This window comes from Topomyia yanbarensis, chromosome 1 (genome assembly GCF_030247195.1).
Source record: "Topomyia yanbarensis strain Yona2022 chromosome 1, ASM3024719v1, whole genome shotgun sequence".
In the NCBI taxonomy this organism is placed as follows: Eukaryota; Metazoa; Arthropoda; class Insecta; order Diptera; family Culicidae; genus Topomyia; species Topomyia yanbarensis.
In genome coordinates, this window is record NC_080670.1 from 4,995,200 (window position 1) to 5,018,207 (window position 23,008).

The 23,008-nt window shown below is 39.0% G+C and overlaps 1 protein-coding gene across 2 annotated transcripts in view; it reads left to right on the forward strand.

The window, feature by feature from the left end:
• LOC131676668 (dynein axonemal heavy chain 10) overlaps positions 1-23,008 on the forward strand; it is a 103,479-nt gene that overhangs the window by 40,768 nt on the left and 39,703 nt on the right. For both annotated transcript variants that reach the window (XM_058955902.1, XM_058955903.1), the window contains exons 27-40: positions 9,614-9,766; positions 10,246-10,378; positions 10,645-10,730; positions 12,831-12,965; positions 13,055-13,261; positions 13,808-13,947; positions 15,407-15,487; positions 15,947-16,142; positions 16,313-16,464; positions 19,006-19,087; positions 19,475-19,583; positions 19,886-20,006; positions 20,063-20,232; positions 20,299-20,440. In XM_058955902.1, the coding sequence (XP_058811885.1) occupies positions 9,614-9,766; positions 10,246-10,378; positions 10,645-10,730; positions 12,831-12,965; positions 13,055-13,261; positions 13,808-13,947; positions 15,407-15,487; positions 15,947-16,142; positions 16,313-16,464; positions 19,006-19,087; positions 19,475-19,583; positions 19,886-20,006; positions 20,063-20,232; positions 20,299-20,440 (1,907 nt within the window). The remainder of the gene's footprint in view (positions 1-9,613; positions 9,767-10,245; positions 10,379-10,644; positions 10,731-12,830; positions 12,966-13,054; positions 13,262-13,807; positions 13,948-15,406; positions 15,488-15,946; positions 16,143-16,312; positions 16,465-19,005; positions 19,088-19,474; positions 19,584-19,885; positions 20,007-20,062; positions 20,233-20,298; positions 20,441-23,008) is intronic.

Here is a 23,008-nt window from a genome sequence, read left to right on the forward strand (position 1 = left end):
ACAGAAACTTTTTCAGGACGTCCTTCACCAACCTCACCATGCGTTCCGCTTGTCCATTACTCGAAGGATTGTAAGGGGGACTTTTAAGAACTTTAACACCTTGGTTTCGTAAAAACGCTACAAAGGCTTCCGAATTGAAAGGTGGTCCTCCGTCTGTCACAACTACGTCCGGTAATCCAAATCTTGAGAACATATTTGCAAACTTTTTATTAACTTTAACTGCATCAGTACCACATTTCATCCACTCAACCTCTAACCATTTAGAATGACTATCCACGATTAGCAAAAAAACTTTTTGTCCGAAATAAAAAAAATCCGCGTGAAGTCTACTGAATGGTCGAGTAGTTGGAATCCAAGATGTAGGGCTTGGCTTGGGAATGGCAGCCATTCTACTGCATGTGACGCAGGAATGCACGTATTTTTCTATATCGGCGTTAATTCCAGGCCAATAGACAGTTCTTCGAGCAAGCTGTTTCATTTTTATTATCCCTGAATGGTTTACGTGTAAGAGCAGTAGCAGTTCTTTTCTGAGAGAGACTGGTACTACAACACGTTCTTGAAAAATCAGGCATCCCTGTGCTATTTCAAGATCTTGATTGTTTGAAAACATATTCAAAAAGCTTTTATCCACTTTCTCTGGCCATCCTTGTTTAACATACTGAATGACTTTCTGTAGAAAAGTGTCCTCCGCAGTTTCCTTGGCTACGCGAGAATAGTCTAGAGGCAAATCTTGACTATAGTTCAAGCTTTTAACAAATGTCTCGTCCAATTCACTAGGAACAGCCTGTTTCAAAGGGAACCGTGAGCAAAAATCGGCGTTACCAAGATTAGCTCCCTTTCTGTAATGTATTTCGAAGTCGTATATCGATAGCTCTAGAATATAGCGTTGCAATCTCGTTACGAATATGGAGTTTTTCCCCTGTTTACCAAAAATTCCCAGCAGTGGTTTGTGGTCTGTGTACACAATAAATTTCTGGCCATACAAATATTTGTGACATTTTTTTATTGTGCAAACTAGTGCTAATGCTTCAAGATGCAGTATTGGATATGATTTCTGTGCTTGATTCAGGGAAAATGATGTGAAAATAATTGGTTTTTCCACGCCATTGACCAAATGTGCCAAAACTCCTCCTAATCCATAACCACAAGCATCAGAAATAACTATTAAAGGCTTCTTGGGGTCATAAAACTCTAAGATTTTGGCATTCATTAAATGAGTTTTGCTTTGTTGAAATGCTTCTTGACACTCATGTGTCCAATCAAACTTTGCATCTTTTTTTAACAATCTATAAAGTGAGCACAACTTAGATGATAAGTTAGGTACAAATTTGCCATAATAGTTTACGAGACCTAAATATGACTTTAACTCAGTTGAATTTTTTGGAACTTGAGCATCCCTAATGGTCGCCAACTTGTCTGGGCATGGAAGTAACCCTTTACCAGTTATCACATGTCCGAGGAATGGAAGGTTTGTAACGAAAAGCTTACATTTTTGCCAATTAACTTTGATATTAGCGTTTGATAATCGTTCTAGTACTACATATAATTTTCTCTTACAATCATCTAAATTTTTACCGGCAATTAACACATCATCCAAATAACATTCAACATGTTCGATTCCTTCTAACACCTGATCCATAACCTGTTGAAATATTGCCGCGCTGGAAGACGCTCCTTGCGGCAGTCTATTATACACAAAGAGACCTTTTATCGTGTTAATTACCATAAACTTTCTGCTTCTCTCCGATAACGAAAGCTGTGTATAAGCACCTTCAAGATCTAATGCACAGAAGACTGTACATCCAGCCAAACGAGCAAAAAGATCTTGCGCAACTGGTAATGGATAAGTGTTAGGGATGATGCATTTATTGATGGACACTTTGCAGTCGATTACCAGCCTTATCTCCTGATTTTTCTTGACCACTGCGATTACTGGTGAGGCCCACTCACTTGTCTTTATTGGAGTAATCACATTTTCTTTCTCGAGTTTATCAAGATAATCAACCACCTTATCACGTAATCTGTAAGGAACATCATACGCTTTCTTGAAGATAGGCTTATCCTCTTTTAGTACTAAATCGGCTTCATATCCGACTATAGGAGAAACAAAACTTTTTTGAAAAACATTCGAATACCGTTGTTTAATTTCCGCGAAAACATGCTCTAGGTTCTCTGTCATGGAAATATTATTAATCCTCTCAGTATTGCTCAAAAATGCATTTCGCCACTGAGGAAAGAATACGTCCAACCACTCTCTACCAAAAAGTGGAACGAATTGGTAATTATTTCCTTCCCTATGCTCATCCAAGACAACTAGTGCTAGTTTTCTCTCTATATGGCTAATTCTCACCATAACCTCTGCTTCACCCAGTACATGCAATCGACCCCCATTTACCACCAATAATTTTCTACCACTCTTGTATAGTGGTACAGATGCATAAAACAGTCGACGAAACATTTTCTTACCCATAACAGACACAGCGGAGCCAGAATCTACTTCCATCTCAACCTCGCAATTCTCGATTACTGGTTTCACTAAGCAAGGGTTACTTATTCTATTTAAAGACGATACCATCATACACATATAATCACCTGAATCATCAGACTCGTCGCTGAGCTCCACTCTAAGACGATGCATAGCTTGGTTGATATTGTCTGCAGTACTCGTTGAAGGCACTGGATTAGACACGCTGTGTATTCGACCTTGGTCCCTCTGGTTACGATAGCGACATTGCCTTTTTATGTGGCCCTTCATGCCACAGCCGTTGCATGTGAGATTTGCATACCTGTTCTCTCTACTATTGCTTCTCTCTCTAAAAGAAACTCGGCGTTCACTGCGGCTTCTACTACGGCTACGAAGGTTCCCATCATGATTGTTGTAAGTGTGTTGGTACCTGTATCCACTGTGGTTCCCTCTTCTACCTAATCTTTCTCTCACTGATGCCACTTGGGGTTGAGATCCTATACCACCATTGAGTACCTGTGCACGAGAGCTCGCTAATTCCCAATGTGTGATTATTTTTTCTACGCTTGCCAAAGTTAACTGCTCCTCTTTCAAGAGTTGTGATTGTAAATTTTTATCGTACACCCCAACGAGAATTCTGTCTCGTATGGCTTTATCCCTATAATCTCCGAAATCACACATCGAAGCCATCAATTTCAAATCTAGAATGAAATTCTCTGTTGTCTCGCTAGCGGCCTGAATACGAGTGTGGAATTTATAACATTGTATAACATCTGAATCCACCTTATCGAAACGAGATTTTAACTTTGTTATTATCTCGGTGTAAGTCAAATTCGTTAAGGTTTGCCCTGGATACAATAGTTTCAATTCAGAAAAAACAGCTGGGCCGCTTAGGGTAATGAACATAGATCTTTTGCGTTCGTCAGGTGTTTCGTTAAATTCAAAAAAATGTTCAAAGCGCTCAGCATATTCGCTGAAGGATGAACCTGGAACATAAGGTTCCATAGTTCCAATAATGTTGGCGTTTGAACTCATCTCTATACGATACTTTATCCAATTACCTCTCACTCTCTATTCTCTGGATGTTCTCTTTTTTTCACTAACTCGTTCTCTGGTCACTATGTTTCTGCTCACTTTTATAGTTGTTCTTTTCTCCTCTCGATTCGTTATTATCCAAGTCTCTCAACTGCTCGAAATCACTCCAACTATTCGAAACTCCGCGAAATAACCCTAATTCACCTTGCACACTTTGACAATTTCTGGCAATAAAGCAGGATATTCCAAATCGATCTAAACGAAAATACAAAAAACACAGATTGCTACTTTGTATAGTGTTACTATTAATTGCACGCTTTTGTCACAGCACAATGGCTGACTCTTCAAAATGGCTGATGAACTGGTATCAAAACTTATCACTCCGACACGTGAAATCACGAATTATTGGAGAATTGGTCAGAATCACATTAACTGACTTACGTGGCGTGTTAGCAATAAATTTCACAACACTTTTTCCTCGTCGCCAGCTAAAGTGTATCAAACTTTCGGATGAATAAACACAAGATTAAACGTTAGTAGTTTACAGTAGCACGTTCAGTTCAAGACTGACTCGCCTTTATTCTCTAATCAGTTAAAACCTAATCTCGCGGCACTCACAACATGAGTGCTGTTGGTATTTGCTTTCATAGTCGAAGAACCTTACACTTTTCACCAGCGAGTTATCACTTTCCAAATCAGCGATTCAATAACTAAAATTATTTGTACATTATCCTTCTTTATATCATGAACTGTTATTTCGAATTATATGATGTAAAAAATACAATTCAATCAACTCAATTACGGTACCCCTTGACAGAGACGATAATTAGCAGCTTTATAATTCCTGGGTTTCGCAAAATTTTAAAATAATTTATTGATGGATTTACAAATTAGTGTTTCCCTGATCATAAAAATCGCAACTTCAAAAGACTTGCAGTAGAGTAAAGCCATGTCAAGTGATCCTCGAATTTTTCGCAAAATCACCGATCTTCATGAGATATAATTTATTGTATAGGCATTATGGTGATTAGCATTTGGTATAAATATTTCGTTACAATTCCTTTTTTTCTTTAAGATATTAACCCTTAAACTTTATTGCATGATAAAATTGAAAATTTTATATCTCAAAAACTACTGAAGATAATTCAATGAATTTTTGCACACTTATGGTATGATATTTGCACTATCTTATAAAAATAGTCTTGCTTTATAATTGTGTAAATAACGGTACTTTGCATCTATTTAAAATTTTCAATTGTATCTTTTCTTGTGTTCTTCACGCTAAAAATTTTCAAGACTTATATCAAATTATGCAAAAATCTTTCACCTTCAATAATCTGTATTGATAATTTTTCATTTTTGTTCCTATCGAGAGTTATAGAGGATTTTGTAACAGAGCGCTGTTTCAACGCACGGCACACTTTGAGATTAAAGCGAAAAGACAAGCTTTTCTTTATGGATTATTGAAAGTGATGTTTTCTGAGTAATTTGCATGCTCTTTGGCGTTATTACATTGTTCAAGAGTTATTTAATTTTCTGTCACTCAATACCTCGGACAAGTGCGCTCGGTTGTTGCCAGCCGATGAGCAAAGTTGAGCAGTGGGCATGTTTTAATCTGCGTTGGCATATTTTTCGCAAATTGACATACTTCACCACGTTTTATTTTCAGTTGGTTCTGTCTAAGAGGTAGCACGGTATATTGTGAATCTTTTCTTAAATACACATAGCGACTTTTCAGCCATTCGTGATAGGGTCGTGCGTTAAATTACACGCTCATTTAATGCTGTTGGCATAAGATTTTCCACTTTCATATAGAAATGTTGTAGACTAAAAAAGAATTTGGATATAACGTAGATGTATTTTGTTTAACAAAAGTGTTTTTAAAGATGTTAATTGTTAGTAGCGTTAAATTATAATAATAAAAAAAATATATTAAACAACTATAATTTTTGTTGTGCCCTTCGGTCAAAAAATTTAACGCATCTCAAAATATCCGAAAAAAAATCACCTTCGATAATCCGTATTGAAAAGTTTGCCCTTTTGCGCTAATCGAGAGATATGGTTTCATGCGATACGCACTTCCTACACGATGCGCTTTCTGACGTAGTGACGTGCGACGTTGCCAATATGAACGTTCTCGCGGGCTGCATCAAAGTGTGCCGTGCCACAGAGGAGTAACTAGAACAAATTCTTGGCCAATAACCAAACAAATTTTTTTTTCGTTTTTTAAATTAGTTATATTTTTTTACATACCTAAAAGCATACTGCATAATGTGGCAAAATAAAGAGTATGTCGAAAATTGCTAAAGATTTTTTGCATGGATGCAAAATAGTGATATTTTAAGGGGTCTTTAATCATTTTTTGTTATGTATCCAGCAAAATCGCTTTCATATGATGATGACTGTGTTAAATAAGACAATATTATAACAAACGTAGTTGAACATAACTATTTGTATAACCTCAGCTTAAAAATAACTGAAAAAACAGTGTTGCTGTATATTGGACCAGCTTTAAAAAAAACGTTTTTTTAACATTTTATTCCAAATTCGAATGTGAAAAAAGTTACATGATACGGCGCGATCCGGCAATGTTGCTGAAACAACATTACAAAACAAGATTCTGGCTATCTAAAAAACATTAAATCTCTTCCGATCTTGTCCGATCTACAAATTCCAAGCGATTTGAAAATATTGATATTTATACTAATTTGAGGTACGCCGAAATGCTGTAGGGCCAAATACTATGTTTGGCAAAATGTATCTCTATGAATATGTGCATAGGCATCCCTTTTCTTTTTGCTTTTCCACTGACCAACTGCTCATGCAACGGGAAAAACAAATGTATTCACAAGGATCACCTCAAAAATACAAGTATTCGGAAGGATATAGAAAATTGACCCCTGCACTGGTAGGTGGATAGATGCTAAATTCTCCCAAAAACTAGTTATTGTCTATTTTTAGTTCATATTAAGGCAAAATAACAGCAATAGCCGCAATAAATAGTTTTTAGCCAGGATTCGACCCCAGTTGCTCCTCTGTGCGTGCGTTGAAACAGCGCACTGTTACAAAATCCTCTATAACTCTCGATAGGAACAAAAATGAAAAATTATCAATACAGATTATTGAAGGTGAAAGAATTTGATATAAGTTTTGAAAATTTTTAGCGTGAAGAACACAAGAAAAAATACAATTGAAAATTTTAAATAGATGCAAAATACCGTTATTCACGTAATTATAAAGTAAAAATATTTTTATAAGATAGTGCAAATATCATACCATAAGTGTGCAAAAATTCATTGAATTAGCTTCAGTAGTTTTTGAGATATAAAATTTTCAATTTTATCATGCAATAAAGTTTAAGGGTTAATATCTTAAAGAAAAAAAGGAATTGTAACGAAATATGTATACCAAAAGCTATTCACCATAATCCCTATACAATAAAATATACCTCATGAAGATCGGTGATTTTGCGAAAAATTCGAGGATCACTTGACATGGCTTTACTCAGTAGTAACCCGTCCCAAAATTACGACAAATGAGCTTACTTTTCGCCAGGTTTGAAATTATGCCTGTTTTCATGAAGAAAATTATGTCAAATGACCTTCAGTAATTCACTTTTCAAAATTATGCTAAATTCCCATTATTCCAAATGACCTTAAATTTACGCATATATAGAAATTATACCCAATGGCCTTTATGCCGAATTACTGCTTCGGGGTAAAAAATGTCAAATGTCCGTTATGCCAAATGACTCGTAGTGTAATCAATTCTCAAAATTATGCCAAATATCCGTTATGCTAAATGAGCTTATGTCTAATAACTGTATACAAAATGACCATGACAAATGACCACACTCTGGAGGGGGAAGGGTGTGGGGGGGGGGGGTGTTGAATATGAAATTTTTAACAATATGTTACATGAAAGAGGAGAGGGTGTCCCACATCGAATTGCATCCCGTGAAAACGCTATGGAACATTACCTAGCGAACCCGATCCTTTTAAAACTTTCGGACAATAAAATATGACCCATTAGTAAGCTTTTGGCATATTTATTTCATTCGGTGCTTGCTTCGTAATTGCTCAGTATTTCTCAATGGGCCTTAGTTCCTGTGCGTTCAGTGGGGTTCATATCCTTGGGTACGAAAGTGACCTCGTTGGCTTCGTACCACTCTAGGACATTTGAATAGTGGCACGAAGTTAGATCCGGCCAGCAGATCGTAGGGACCTCGTGTTGTTTCTACAGAGAAAGTAGACGCCTCTGTGGACGCTCCTTAAGATAGATTTCCCCGTTTACAGTCCTGGTAGTCACGAACGGCGCACTCCGTTTGCCATATGAGCAGATCGCTTGCCAAATCATGTATTTATTGGCAAACTTCATTCTCTGGAACATCAGACTTATGCTGAACGGTGAAGAACAGATCCATGATGAGACAATGAGGCTTCGTCAGCATTTGGATGCACAGTTTCCGGGCATGTGACTTTCCAACCTTTCTCCGAATACGAGAAGTTGGGGTTCTAGAGGAATTTGACATACTTATCAAATTTTTCCGTTAGCTCGTGCATTTATCTCTATTTTTTCAATCAATTTTCATAAAATGTACCTTGCTGAACATGTAAAATTATCAGGAATATATTAAAAATGGGAGATTCTAGGGACATGATAGCCTAGTACCCCAGTTTTCCGTATTATTCGAGAAATTAGAATATCTCCATTCAAATATGTACGTTGGTTATTTCCTGTAAAAAGAGGTATTAATTCTAATTTTCGGAGTGCTACTTGAAAAGTTATTGCCTTTAATATATTTTCCTCCGTATTTTGCAAAAGCACCAATTTCAAAAACTCCAAATAATGTGGCCGGAGATCTAAAATTCTCCAAATGATGTGAAATTTGGCATCTGACCTCATTTTATATTTGTCGTAATATGAAAGTGAGATACTTTAAAAATTCAAAAATAAGTGATTTTTTGCAATGCAATTTTCATGTTACATGCAGCTAATCTAAATTTTCACCTATTTGAAACAAACCCTAATGCAGCGAATAGCACACTCAACTAAATTTTGAGCTCGGTTGTGGCACTCAACAGACCGAGTTCCGATTTAATTGGTTCCACTTGTTTGGCAAGCTAACGATCAAGCTAAAGTGCAATCGAATTTCCCAACTTCCAATTCAATTTCAAACGTGCAGATTGTTCTACATCGCTACGCTTTCCCAGGCTCATTTGGCAAAATCAATTTCCAAACACTCTCATCTCCCCCCTCCAGCGATTGGAAAATTTTGCTGCCACTTTTGAGACTTCCTCGTCTGGCTTCGTGTTTGGTTAAGGTCGTGTCACCACAAAGTTCCATCAATTCCTATTTCCTTTTTTTCCTCCCCTAAATGGTTGACGATGGTTTTGGCACTCGAAAATTTCACATACCTAAAATTCATATGATAGCGTCTTCCAGTTCTGGCAACGCTCAATTTCCTCTTGTAACACACATCACTGTTCCCGCAAAGTTATATATTTTTTCTGCTTGCTCCATTTTGGATCCCACATACTACTTGAAAGTTTGAAGAACCTCCCTTTGCTTCCATTCCCTCCTTTTCCTGTTGATCCGTTCGACGGAAAGGAGCGAACGTTGGCTGCGGCTGCATCACAACCATAGTTTAGAGCTTGATTGCTTCGGCACTTGTGCCGCTGAATCGAACCGAAACCGAACCCGAAAGTGTTTGATGGTGATCCATTTCCTTCAAATTTGTGGCAAATTTGGTGCTCCTTGATTCGGGCCCTCATTGTGAGTGCTGGATCACTCTATCGCGATTATTGATTAGAGGGAAAGAAGAAAAATTAGCTCATGTGACACGTTTTCTGTTGAAAAAAGAAAAAAAAAACTAAAATTGCCATCCAAATAAATAAAATCAATAACAATTAACCATGACAAAGGTAACAACAGTTAACCGAAACGTCGGATGGTTTAGATAAACTATACTTACTTAACAAGCCCCCTCAGAATCAACCTTTTTCTCCGAACATCTAATTCAATTTCAAAACTCAGTCAGAAATAGAAATAAGATCCGAAAAGTTTAGCGGTGGCCGGTAACAAAAGTTCTAACCATTTTCCCTTTTTCCGCAGCTCCCCTTCGGTGACATGCTGATGGCGTACCAGCTGGAGAAACGCTGGCGAAAATTATTCAATTCAGCGTTATACCGTGCAAATATGCTGCAATCAACGAAGACAAAGTTTGCCGAGATGACACAGAACGAGATCAGTATATTCTGCTTTGAAGTGAGTATTTTGAGCGTATAGTTTGAGCACATATTCGCGCACTCTTCACTCCTTTCCACCCGGGGGGGGGGGGGCAAACCAGGCCTGGGCCAACACTGCGAGCGAGTTTACAAACTGGATGGAATCAAAGTGTTCTACGAATTGTTACCCTACGGTGACCGGGCGGCGGGGTGCTTTTGAAACAGCTGTAATGTTTCAGTTGGGACGAACTAAATTCACCCCACCACACGGTTCGGCGTAAGACGACGACGAGGGTATACCAAAGTGACTACGTCAGCGTTTTCCGGTTTTCTTTACCTATAGGGGAAATTATATGCTCCACGTCGGTCTTGAAGCGGCGTACCTTCATCGTATCGGTCGTCTGCTCCAGAAGGGCGAAGTAAATTGAGCATCTAATGTGGTGTGGCCGCTTTGATTCCGCCCGTTTGATGTGCGCTAAATGGTGTAATCTATATTTGTGGTTATGTCTGTTTTTGTAGCTGAACGAATTCGTCCAACGGTACAAGAGCGAAGGTCCCGGAACAGTCGGATTGGATCTGGACCGCGGTGCCTTACTGATGGATGAATATGGAAAGGAGTTTGAAGCCGTGGACAAACAACGCGTTGAGCTCGGTAAGTGGCTGTAGATTTTTTCATCAAGAGGGCGAACAAAAGACAAAGCTTATCTGCGCGAAAAAGCATTCATCCGAATTGGACACTTAACTAAATAGAAGATAAGTGCCGAGGAGGGGGAAAAGCAAAGCTTTTAACAATTCTGAAACAATTAGATTTTTTCTCGAGTTGCCCCCATTCTGCAGCCGACGAGGGGCGCCAAAAAGCTGCACTAAATGCATCAATTTCCCTTGTTTAATTTTTTTTCTCAATTTTCTCCCACACAGAGAACGCGGAAAAACTCTTCGACATCCCATTAACGGATTACAATGAGTTTTTGCAGTGCAAACACGAGTACGAAGAAATGCAAGTGGTGAGTTTATGTGCGAGTTGAAAGTTTTTCTTTTTTCTATTTTTTTATGAGCTGGTCCCCATCAGAGAGCTTGCAGCCTGTACGGCAACATTCGTCGGCACTATTGTCCCCCATCTTGTAAATAGAATTGTATCCCTAGTCTTAAAACACCTGCGAATTTTCTCATAAATATTTGTTCCCCCTTTTGTGTACCAAACTATATTGTTAGTTTTAAGATAACTGTAAATATTTCCTAAAAATTATTACTATTGAATTCCTTGTTTTAAAATTTTTTCATAAAAAAAATCTTTCGCCCCCTCTCTTGTATATAGAATCTTATTTCTAGTCTTAAGATAGCTGTAAAATTTTTCTTTTTTAAAAAAATATTTCAACATTGTAACCTCCTAGTTTTAAAATATACAAAATGTAAAAACAAAAGAATTTGGCACCGCCAAGCTAACGCATTTGTGCCTATCAAATAAACGAAATGAATAAAAAAAAAAAAAAACATTCGTCGATGGCAAAAAGTACAGCCTTTTTTCATTCTGTTGGGGCTTACTTCAACCGATAGCAATGGTTGCAGCAGAATAAAACGTAAATGGTTTGTGAAATGTTGAATTTTGGCTACCGCAGACCTAACAATGTACAGTATGTAAAAGAATTTAAGACACCCCTTTATTGTTCCGGTATTTTTGTAGATTTGTTGTGTTATATTATGGGTTTATATTTAAAGGTTTAATTTACCATTCAAGAGCCAATAAATCATAAAACAAAATGAGTTTGTTGCGGTAGTAAAGAGCGGTAGTCGAGGAGTGGTAACAAACTAAAGAAAAAAAGAGCTGGGTGTCTTCAACTATTTTATATACTGTATGTAATAATATATTATATAAGTCCTAACCGATTCAAATATTTGGCCTGGAGGTAGTTTTACAAACTCCATCGATGAGCTCAAGAATTTCAAGAAAAGCCTACAATTATTGCGAATTTCTACGTATTTCGTGGAGTTTTGAAGTGTTGCAGAAATAAGTCCTACGAATATCAGGGAGTATCTCGGAGCCTCGGAGAATTTTATGATTTTCAGGTGTTATCAGGACAAAGTGACGATCTTCCGGGAGGTCTTGTGAATTTCAGGGAATTTATAGTGGCAAAAATTTCTACTAACTTCCTACTCTTCCGGGCATAACATCATGTAATAGATATACTTGAGTGTGACTGGAATGTGTCACTTGATTAGCTGGCAGTTCTTTTTTTTTTCAGCGGATTGTGTGTCCTTTGACGTAATCTAATAGTATTCCGGTTGGAATATCACATCGCATTAGCTATAGAGCAGTGTGTATGTTGCCAAGTTCCTCCCGGCTACTGCTCAAACTATATTTTCGCTTTGTTCAGTTAGATAATCTAGGAAATACCTGCAGAATTTAATATGCAGGGGAAATACGTATTGTTTGGTCTGAGTAGAATGATGGCTGGTGTCTCTAATGAATGTAGAATGATGGCTGGTGGTCAAAGAAAAGAATCTCAACATGCGGTGACTTGCTGCGTCAACAAGATGCTACAAATAATAAATAATATGATATTCATTATTTTTACGCATTGTAAAATTTAGAAAAAAGCCCGGCTGAGTTATGCTATCAGAGAGAGAAAGAGAGAGAGAAAATAGTTTACGCTTTTTGCTCCTGTGGTTTACGTAATACTGTCGAAATTATATTCTATTCTGTTTTTGTTGACCTAAAACGGTAATTTTACATGGGTGACATTTTCGAAAAAGATCGAACATTTTGAAAATAAAACGCTAAGGAACAACACTTCTTTTTGAAAAGAAGAAAGGTTCCAAATAATTTTATGAATTTAAAATAGCCAACAATTGACACTTTTTAACCCTCCGGAATTCGCACAAATGGTTCACTGCATGAACAGCTTCTGGTACTAGACGATTTCGCTAGATTTTCCGAACGGCGTGCACTCGGAAGGTTAACATAAACCTGTAATCGATACCGTACTGTACCATGGATGCTTCTATCTAAAGCAAAGGGAAGGAACTAAATAATTTATAATCACTTTGAACGCCAATCGCTAATGCCAGCTCTATCTTTTCATCTTCTCCCCCCACTTGAATGACAGGTATACAGGCTGTACCAACTTCAGAAGGTCGCCCGCGAAAGGTGGTCCAGAACGCTGTGGGTAAATCTGAACCCACAGGCCTTGCTGGAAGGAATCGACAGTTTCATGAAGGAATTCCGCAAACTGCCTCGTTCGGTAAGTTTTTTTTCTTGCTTTATTTCAGCTGTAATCAATTTCCGGCACTAGTGTAATAACACAAACCCATATCCACCCTTCCTTGATAGGTCCGTCAGACCCCGGTTGGCCAGGCACTGGATACCAAGATGAAGCAGTTCAAATCATCGGTGCCGCTGATGTTGAGTTTGAAAGATGAAGCCCTGCGGGAACGCCACTGGCAACTGCTAATGGACAAAACTGGTCAGCACTTCGATATGTCGCCCGATCGGTTCACGTTGGAAAATATGTTCGCCATGGAACTGCACAAGTACCAGGTACTGGTTGTGGGATTTCTTTTATTTTTCCCGCTGGCGAAAGTGATTAATGCGAAAGGTACTGAATATAGGGCTTCGCGTGCCTCGTCCCCTTGGCTACCAATAGGGAACTGGCGTCGCCTAGGCAGCCACGGGGAAAATGTCATTATCGTGTTCGTAAATTTTTATGGACAGCATTATTCCTGGACTTATTCCAAGAAAATCTATTAAATGTGTTCCGGATTTTAATGCGACTTTGTCGCGCGGTGGACAATGACAAACGCTCGTTTAGGGTGTCGTTGGAACCTGATAGAAAAGGATACCGAGTCTATACGCCCGACTACGGTACTTCGCACAACCCTAATGCACCCGATAAATCTGTCGGTGGTATTGAATTCGCAAAATGAACCGTCCAAAAAATTGCCACAGCATATCGTTTGAATCTAACATTTATTAATACCTATGTAGGGTAAAAACGGTGAAATGATTTATTCCGTTTTCATGTTCTCTTTAATTTTTATTATTACTTGACTTGGCACTGAAACGTACAATTACCAACTCGCGCAGGATATCGCCGAAGAAATCATAAATAATGCCATAAAGGAACTGTCGATCGAACGAGGCGTCCAGGAGGTGGCGGATATCTGGCGACAAATGACATTCATCATCGTCCCGTACGAGAGCCGCAGTGAATCCGAACGCGGAAGGTAAGAAGGGGTTTATTAGTGGTACCATGAAATGATTTAAACCTTGAGGGTGGAATTAAAATTAAAGCATAAATGTTAATTGTTTTACGCTATACAGGAACAAAATGGGATTTCGGCTAACAGATTTTATACCCATGTTGATAGAGTTTATATTCGTAGAATATATTTGACCACTGTCCCTAAAGTGGCCATCCTCTTTTCTTATAATCTGTTTTCTACGCGGAGATGCGAACAAGTACTAGAACAGTATTTAAATTTCAAACTCTAAAAACATCTAAAGCTTCATATTTGAGTCCATAATCGGCTGCTATATCATTCTCAATTGCGGCTTGTTGTTATAGACCAAATAAAAACACATACAAATAAAGTCTTCACCGATTCGGCTGCCGTTGTTTCGAATGCAAAAAAAAGTATCTCCCTGCGGGAACGGCCGTCTCCCAGTTCCTTCCCTGTCGCCGCCTGAGGTGAGTAATTAATTTTCGAGTACAGGATAAATAAAATTGAAATTGATGATTTAAAATAAAATTGATCACAAAAAAAACATTAATTTATCGTATTGAAGACAACGGACAACAGATGAATAAATTACCTCCCGCGGCGTGACCGGCAGTACATTGTGCAACGTCGATGATAGGTCTGACTATAGATAAACAGGCTGCACTGTTCTGTGCGTTGAATGCTTTTGCGAGAAAAAATGCTAGTTCTGATATTATTTCTCGCTACACATAAAAAAATAGCATTTTCTTTTTTTCCAACGTTTCGGTTGATTTAGAAACCTTTTTCAGGGTTATAAAAGTGTTTATTTTATCAACCTATTTCGATCTGGGCAAGATTTTCAGCATGTTAGGTCTCGATGTTCTGTGGTAGCCACCTTTTCAGTACGACATTTTGCATACAGTATCGATCTGCAGGTTCAGCAATTAGTGTTCGTTGTGTTGCACTGGTCACGCATTTTTCGGACACTATTTCCAACTGCAATTCAGCACACAATTTCCAGTTGTGCTCGTGATTTCGATCAGCATCGAAATTAATTTCCTTTGTACTGAGAGTCCCCGCGTGAGCGACTGATTGGATGGGGCCCGGTTGGGTTTGAAGTTGATAATTGATAAAAAGAGATTCAGCCATTTTCCCCTCCACCATATGACAGTTAGATTTACCGCATAGGTTGATGGACGCACATTGCCGCCGGTTTCGATAAATTTGTATTAAATCGGGAAGTTTCATTTCCCACCGGGCACGCCATCTACCATCAACAGTATGTGCGACAGTGTTGCCAGAGCGGTTGAAAAAACATTCTGCTAAGACTGAAACGAAAACTAGCTGAGTTTTGTTCTAAGTTATTAGTTTTATAAATGCAAAATCGAAATTTCGCGCCAAACCTGCTTCACTGGCATCACTAACCAAACAGCCACCCTGTTCATTTATATTTATTATCAGCGTTCCGTTTGTACACTTTCAGGTTCGTCCTTGGCGGAGTGGACGAGATAATGCAAACGCTAGAGGAAAACTCAATGAATCTCCAATCGATGGCGGCATCACAGTAATTACAATTGATAGCACTTTTCCATGAACGGGCAGCGTACGGACAAATGAAAGGCACCCCTACCCCCAGCCCTGGAACACGTTTCAATATTGAAAGTTTCAATTTGCGTAACCATAAAATATTCAACGGACGTGTACACGTCGAGCTAGCATCATTTGTCCGCTGTCGCTTCGGGGACTTAGTCAAACCGACGTTGAACTGAAACTTTCCGGCCAAACCGGATCTTTCGTACAGTAAATACTTTCTGTTCGTGTTTTTTTTATCGAACCCATAATTGATTTCGGAAGGGTCCTAACGAACGGAACAAACAGACAACAAGCAATTCGTCACCGCTTGCCACTTCATCCGGAACACACGGTTTGGCTTGGTCCCTTAACCATTCGAGTCGTGTCTCTATTCACCTGTACTTTTTTTTTTTAAATCGCCTTCTGTTCTGCTTCCTCCACCAATCCGCAGATTTATTGGCCCATTTCTGCCGACGGTGCAGCGGTGGGAGAAGGACTTGACGCTGATCTCCGAAATCATCGACGAGTGGCTCAGCGTCCAGCGGAAGTGGCTCTACCTGGAGGGAATATTTATTGGCGGCGATATAAGTGCTCAATTACCGGAAGAGGCGGAAAAATTTAACAAGATCGACGAGGAGTTTCAAGAGGTAAATAAGAACCGGTGCTATATTATATCGACTGTACCGGGTCTTTTCGGTACCGGACATGTGTACGTGTCTATTCTGTGTGATGAGGATGCGTACTCCTATTCACATCGAGAGCTTGAATCAAGTGCGATGAGTAAATATTTTTTTTCGCTATCCCTTGCGGGTTTCAGATTATGGCCAGCAGTGCCGCAAATCCGCTTGTGGTGGATGTTTGTCTAGTGCCCGGGCGGGTTGATGATTTTCTACGCCTGGGGATGGAACTGGATGGGTGTCAAAAGTCGTTGAACGATTATCTGGAGCACAAGAGGATGCTGTTTCCGCGGTGAGTATTATCGGATTGGGATTTTCGTTTGAGTTGGCGATTGTTTGGAAGCGGTCCATCGAATTATATTGCCACTTCATAGTTTGTTTTTAATAATCGCATATTTACGGATCTATATCACAAAAGCACTAGTATTTTACCGAAGTTCCGACGATGATTTGATACTCTGTAGAATTGTTGCTTTGTTTTCATCACCGCTAGCAAATTTGGTATGGACGGTCATCGATTTTTTTCGGTGAAAATTAAAACAAACTGCATTTTACCGGACGTTTCGACCTACTAACATGTTCAGTCATCCTCAGCGGCTTAATGCTAACAACGTCTACACAGTGAACAATCACATTATCAACTCTGTAGAATGCATCGGGGAATTTAAAAAAATGTCGAATATTCGGTTCAGGTTTTCTGTGAAAAATTCAGATGTTGTTCGCCGTGAAAAGTGTTATTAACATTTCTACAGTGATTTGTATCGTGATGAGTGAGCTATAGTCAAAAATTTGCTTGACCTTGTTCATGAAGTTGGCTAAATGTAAATGTAGACGACATCACAATCGAGGTATGACTTCACAATCCGTCATCAATTAGTACCGTGCTATAATATTTTTAAAAAATGGAATGTGTAGATGCGGAAAGGGATTTTAACGAGCACTGATAATGGGGTTTATGCGGTGAGCGCCTGCTATTTCATTCGTCACCGTGGCTCATATCCCTCCCTATACTGAGACCACGCTGTGCACTTATACCAATCAGATTGCCAAGTGTCAGACATTGCACATAACGGAATTTCAACACACTTCGACATTTTGAGCTAAGCCACAAACTATTGTGGATTGACGCGCCCTGCTCACATAAACCATCAGGTAGTGCCTTAACAAGTATTGAAAATTGAGTTATGCAATTGGCTGGATCTTTTCGTTTCAGTCCCTGCGGATTACGCATAAATGACTCTGTTTATGGTTTTCCGCGTCACATATTTTTGTCTATAAAAACAAAGACAATGCAACAAACACTTTGATAAAATTCAGGGATGTTGACAACAACCAGATGTTCTATTTTGCAAGATCGATCTACATCAAAGCGGTAAAAAAAGGAAACTGAAAACACCGCAAACTAGCCCCGGTCTCTCATATACTTTTTTGTTTAAAGTTAGTCTGCGTCTACTTTCGTGGTAGTTGTGAGATACGTGCTAAGTGAAATAAGAGTGTAATAGACATTTCCACAATTCTATTGAACAAAACCAGCTAATGAATCATAGTTTGGATAAATGAGAAAGGCGCAATTGCGCCACTAGGTGGTTTAAAAAGGTTTTGTATATTTAGACCTTTTAAACATGAGCTACTTTTACGAAATTTTCTTTTTGGTGGCTCCACTCATAAACAGAATACAACCAAGACATCGAGAAAGAGTAACGAAACGATGAAGAGATCATTAATTTAAATCTTTTAAAAATTCCATGATTTTTTTGCAAATGTAGATTCAAAAGCGAAGTTCAAATGTATCCAAAAAGTAAGGTGGAATTTGTTCCAAAATGATAATGTGGAAATTCGTTCTAAAATGAAAATTCTATTTACCGCTTTGTTGCTTATCCACTGTACAAACAGTAGAATATCGTGGCCCCCTGGTTGCGAACGGAAAATAATAAAATCACAAAAGAAGAGAATGTTCTTGCGGGTGAATACCATTGTGAATGATCAAATGAGATGACAAATTTCTCCTCACTGACAACGATTTTTCTCATCCGACTCTGAAGAGTCGATTGACGTTCCATGAAAAGTGCATTTAAGCCTTTGATGTCCATATTTTGTCTAGTGCATAAAGGGTTCGAAAGTTTAATTCCGTTTGCGTTAAAGAAAACAAAAAGGAAGCTACTCAATTTTTACTTTCCAAGGATAAGATTATCGAATACAGGCAAAGTTGATAGGCTTTATCAGTTTTCAATAATATTTCGTGACACCAAAGATACGGTAAAACTTATTTTCCCCCATTGCAATAAACTGTCCCTGACGGCATTGTTCAAGCAAAATCAAATCAAACTCTTTGCTAAAACTTCAGTTATGCGAAAGGGCATGAAGGAGTTAATGGCATAGGAAACTTCACCTCACCCAATAGTCGACCCTCAAAATCGGAAGGATTTTTAGTCTCACGTTCACTCGGCTGTGCCCAGTTTTAATCATTTTAAAACGAATTCCCCCTTATCTATTAACCATTCATGGAATATATATGTAATTAAATTTAAACCTTTCTATTCTTCTGTTGAAAATGACTACAAACGTGATTAAAAGGAACAAGGAAAACCTATAAAAAATTGTTCTCTCTAAACTCCAGTCAAGTTTATCCTCCATCTACTTAACATCAATGTCTAGCGGATGCTAAAAAGCACACTACGATACGATCGTAAAAAGAAATCAGAAAATGGCAATGATTAGATTAACACGCGCCAGCTTGAGCAGTCACAAGCTCGTAACAATAATCCTCCCGAGCGCCAGAGTGCTTGTTTATGTGCCGAGACAAACCTATTAATTACCGGTAACTCACTTACAGGTTCTACTTCATCTCGACGGAGGAGCTGCTATCCATCCTCGGCAGCAGTGAGCACACGTGCGTCCAGGAACACATCATCAAGGTAAGCAGCAGGGAGACATCTTGCTTGTCCGTAGCCGTATCGCGCAGAATTCAATCAACCACTCGAACTTGTGGGGCTGCTCGTGGGGTTGGGGAAGGGGATAATCCGCTGTTTCGCTGAAAAGCAATTAATATTCTGACACGAGCTTGCACAGCCTGATAGGCTATTAGCCGAACTTTGGGGCTCCTAATGAAATTTACACACATTTTACGAGTAACCAACCTCATACCCCGCCCAACACCCCCTCTGTCGTTTATGTGTGCTGTAATTTGCGCCTATGTCGCACAAGTTGCCTCTGCCTCTGGCCTCGGTCCGAAGGGTTTTATCGACTCTCAGAATATTGCTTTTTTCCTATCCCTCTCTTACCATTCTGTGCTCCCGTTACAGATGTTCGATAACATAAAATCTTTACGATTTGCTAAAGATCGTTCCGACACGCCGATTGTCACCGCCATGATATCCGCCGAAGGGGAAGTTATGGATTTCCAGCAGCATGGTAAGTGTGCGTGTGTTTGTGATTTTCAGCTTCGAAGCCGACTGCGTCTCCGCGAATCGAGTGCTCTCAGGCACACGTTGCCAGTTTGGCCAAAACAATTGACATTTCATTTTATAGCGTCACGTTTGGCCTTCCAGCTCAAAATCGAGCTCCAACTGGAAAAAATGGTGCAAACTTTATGTTTCAATTGCTTTTATAACGAGTCATTTTGACGTCGCGAATTGTTAGAGGTCGAACGTTGCTTTGTTTATGTTAAGTTATGTTTGAAAATGCATGCTTAAAATATTGATTTTTTCCTGCAGTTCCGGTACAAGATCGGGTCGAAAGTTGGATGACCGCAGTCCTGGCCGAGATGCGGTCGACGAATCGATTTATTTCAAAAAAGGCCATTTACGACTATGGCAAGGATAGGGAACGTAGTAGGTAGGAATGCGTTAAGGTTAACAAAGTTTACTTTTTAATCATATCCCATTTAACAGACCGGACTGGATACTGCTGTACCAGGGAATGGTATGCCTGGCTGCCAACCAGGTGTGGTGGACAGCGGAGGTGGAGGAGGTGTTCGCCAAGGTAAAGAAAGGCAACAAACGAGCGATGAAGGAATTCCTGGAAGCTCAAAATCGACAGTTGGATGATCTCGTTGTAAAAGGTGTGATTGGTCGGCTCATAGTTTGATTAGAGTTGCACTGAAATGTTTGTTTTTTGTTTTCTTCAGTCAGAGCCGATCTCTCTCCGAACGATAGGCTCAAGTTCAAGACGATTGCCACCATCGATGTACACGCTAGAGATATCATCGAGGGGTTTGTGCGGGATAGTATTTTAGATTCCCAGGAGTTCGGTTGGGAGAGCCAGTTGAGGTAGGTATTTAAAAAAAATACACCTGTTGTTTCATTTTCCTAAAACAGACACTGTCGTAAAATTCACAAGGAACTTTCGACCGACATTGACATCAGAGCACTGCTTAAACAAATGTTTAAACCCGAAATTTTTCAAGCATTCGATAGCTGACAATTACCTAAACCAAAATGAATGCTCAGATTTGTCTTCTCTCAAACAAACTGATTGGATAACATAAAAGCTGAGCCTTTCGACAGGGGCTCAACCAATTAGCAATACCCATTCGGAATGTCTAGTCTGAAATTCTTCAGAATAATTGATTCCCTTCTCAACACATAACATTGATAAACTCGATATAGAATGAAACCTTGATAGTATGCACAAAAACATCTATATATGAATGATTCAACGGAATTCAGAAGAGGACTAAGCAAAAAAACCAACCCCAGAGTCCAGAGTCAGACAACTTGAACCCGGTATCGGTAGTTAAAATAGCCTCCTACAGATCCAGCTGATGGTCTCGTTTTATTATTCAACAGTTTTCATTAGTTTCCATCACACATTCCCGGATACATTCATTCCGTTTCTTTCTCCTGCTTACATTGAGAGGTCCAACAGAGACAGAGAAAAAAAGCAGCTACCCAACAACCGACAATATTGCCATCATCCTAACTATAGCAGGATTCTCCAGAGACGACCTCGGACTGACTTTCTATCGCTAGTGGACAATCACCCGAACCGGTGTTGGTAACAAGAGGTGGAAACATTATGCAGAGATTCAATTTGCAAAATCAAAATCAGTTGCCTAAATAGAGAACGACCGAATGTGATGCTACACGTTGCCACATTCTACAGAACCACACCCAGAACCATCGTCATTATGGGGAGAGGGGGTATACTGGAGCATTCCGACCAGGCTGGGCTTGTGCTACTGCTTCAGGGTTGCACTTTTCACTGGGAATAAAAAGTATCACAGTGGGACTTTGAGTTTGAATATACAAAATTTTGAGCGTTTATTCGTTTGTATGTCATTATTTCGAGTTTGGTTATACATGATTTGAAACAGCTTTTGTTTTTTTAATTGTTCAATACTCAATATAGAATAATGTTCAATCCGCATCTAACGGGCTACAACTTCGAAAGTATTGATGAAAGAGACTTAGCTTCTTCAGCCAAGTTGTTCGCTAAACCAATTTCGCCAACTTTGTCGATCTTCGTCAGCATATGTCAAAGTAAATGTCAGCCGTAAAATTGGCATTTCGACATTTTGTGGTGGTGTGCGTGCGGCATCAGAAGCTACTTGGAAGGCCCTTTATAATTAGTGAAATGATTCGCATTAGTAAGAGTATCACGAAAAATTGTAACCATGATTTCTTGTGAAATCCGTCGAATCGTACTGAGTGCCCAATATTTTTTTATTAATTATACTCATAATATATTATACTACTTTCTTTTTCATGTACGAGTGGAGCAAAAACGCGAAATTGGCGGAGTTGGAATGTGCTTTAAACCTCAATACTATCAAGAGATAGGACGGGCAAAGGACGCCCAATGGTCGGAACAAGACGGGAGCGGAAATGAAAAATGGAAATAGAAATTGAAAGAAATTGATTCATGAATGGCAGCGTTTCGTAGATATAACCAGTCATCTAGGTGATATTAAATAGCATAACTATTGTACTAGCTAGGGTCATTTGTTCAATATCCAGTTAGGAAGGATTTCTCAGCAGTCACTACAATCGCAGCACTAGTCCTGCACTAGGAAATAAGGTCAAGTTCTGCAACAAAACCAAGGCTTTGCTTTGCACGCAAGCTTTATTGTGCATTAAAGAGGAAATAAACGATGTCAAAGAAGCAAACAAACTACCACCAACCAATGGACTACAACGAACTCTGAATGTACGAGAAATATTACGAGTACTCGTGAGAAAAAGGAGTGCCAGGCTAGAAAATCAAAATTTGATCAAAAGAACGAGACACTTTGGTATTCACAAAGGCATAAATGTGGTGAACATCAGCACAGGGGTGAATAATGGATATGGAAGAGGTAATACCAACAAAATTAATGATAACATGTAGAGAAAGGTGTATGAGTTCATAGAACTTCTCTGAAGTTTAAGGCTTTCTTAAATTCCTTGCAACCTTCGAATCTTATCCCTTAAATTCATTGGGATACTGTTCGACAAGGTGTTACTGATTTAACCCTCAAACAGGCAAGGATTCTCAGAGGCCCAGCTAATTACAGTTCTCTAGGTTCAATGGTCTTAGAATTTTAAATTCAAATGATCGAGCGGTTTCAGGCATTCGATTCTCTCACTAATAAAATGACATAAAAGAGGCTTTTGATTTCGTTGGGTCATATGCGAGATTCTTGACATCTCTAAAACTTGTAGGGTTCACTTCATAATTGATAGATTTTCATGATGCATTTATGGCTTACTTAAAGCTCAGAATATTTAGTTGGAGTTTGCAGAGCTACTCAAAAACTGAGATAGTGATAGTTTTCGATCAAGCCATATCTCACTTCTGTCATTTGGAGAATGTTATCATAAGTAAAAATTTCGGCATACATTTATTTGAAATGACAA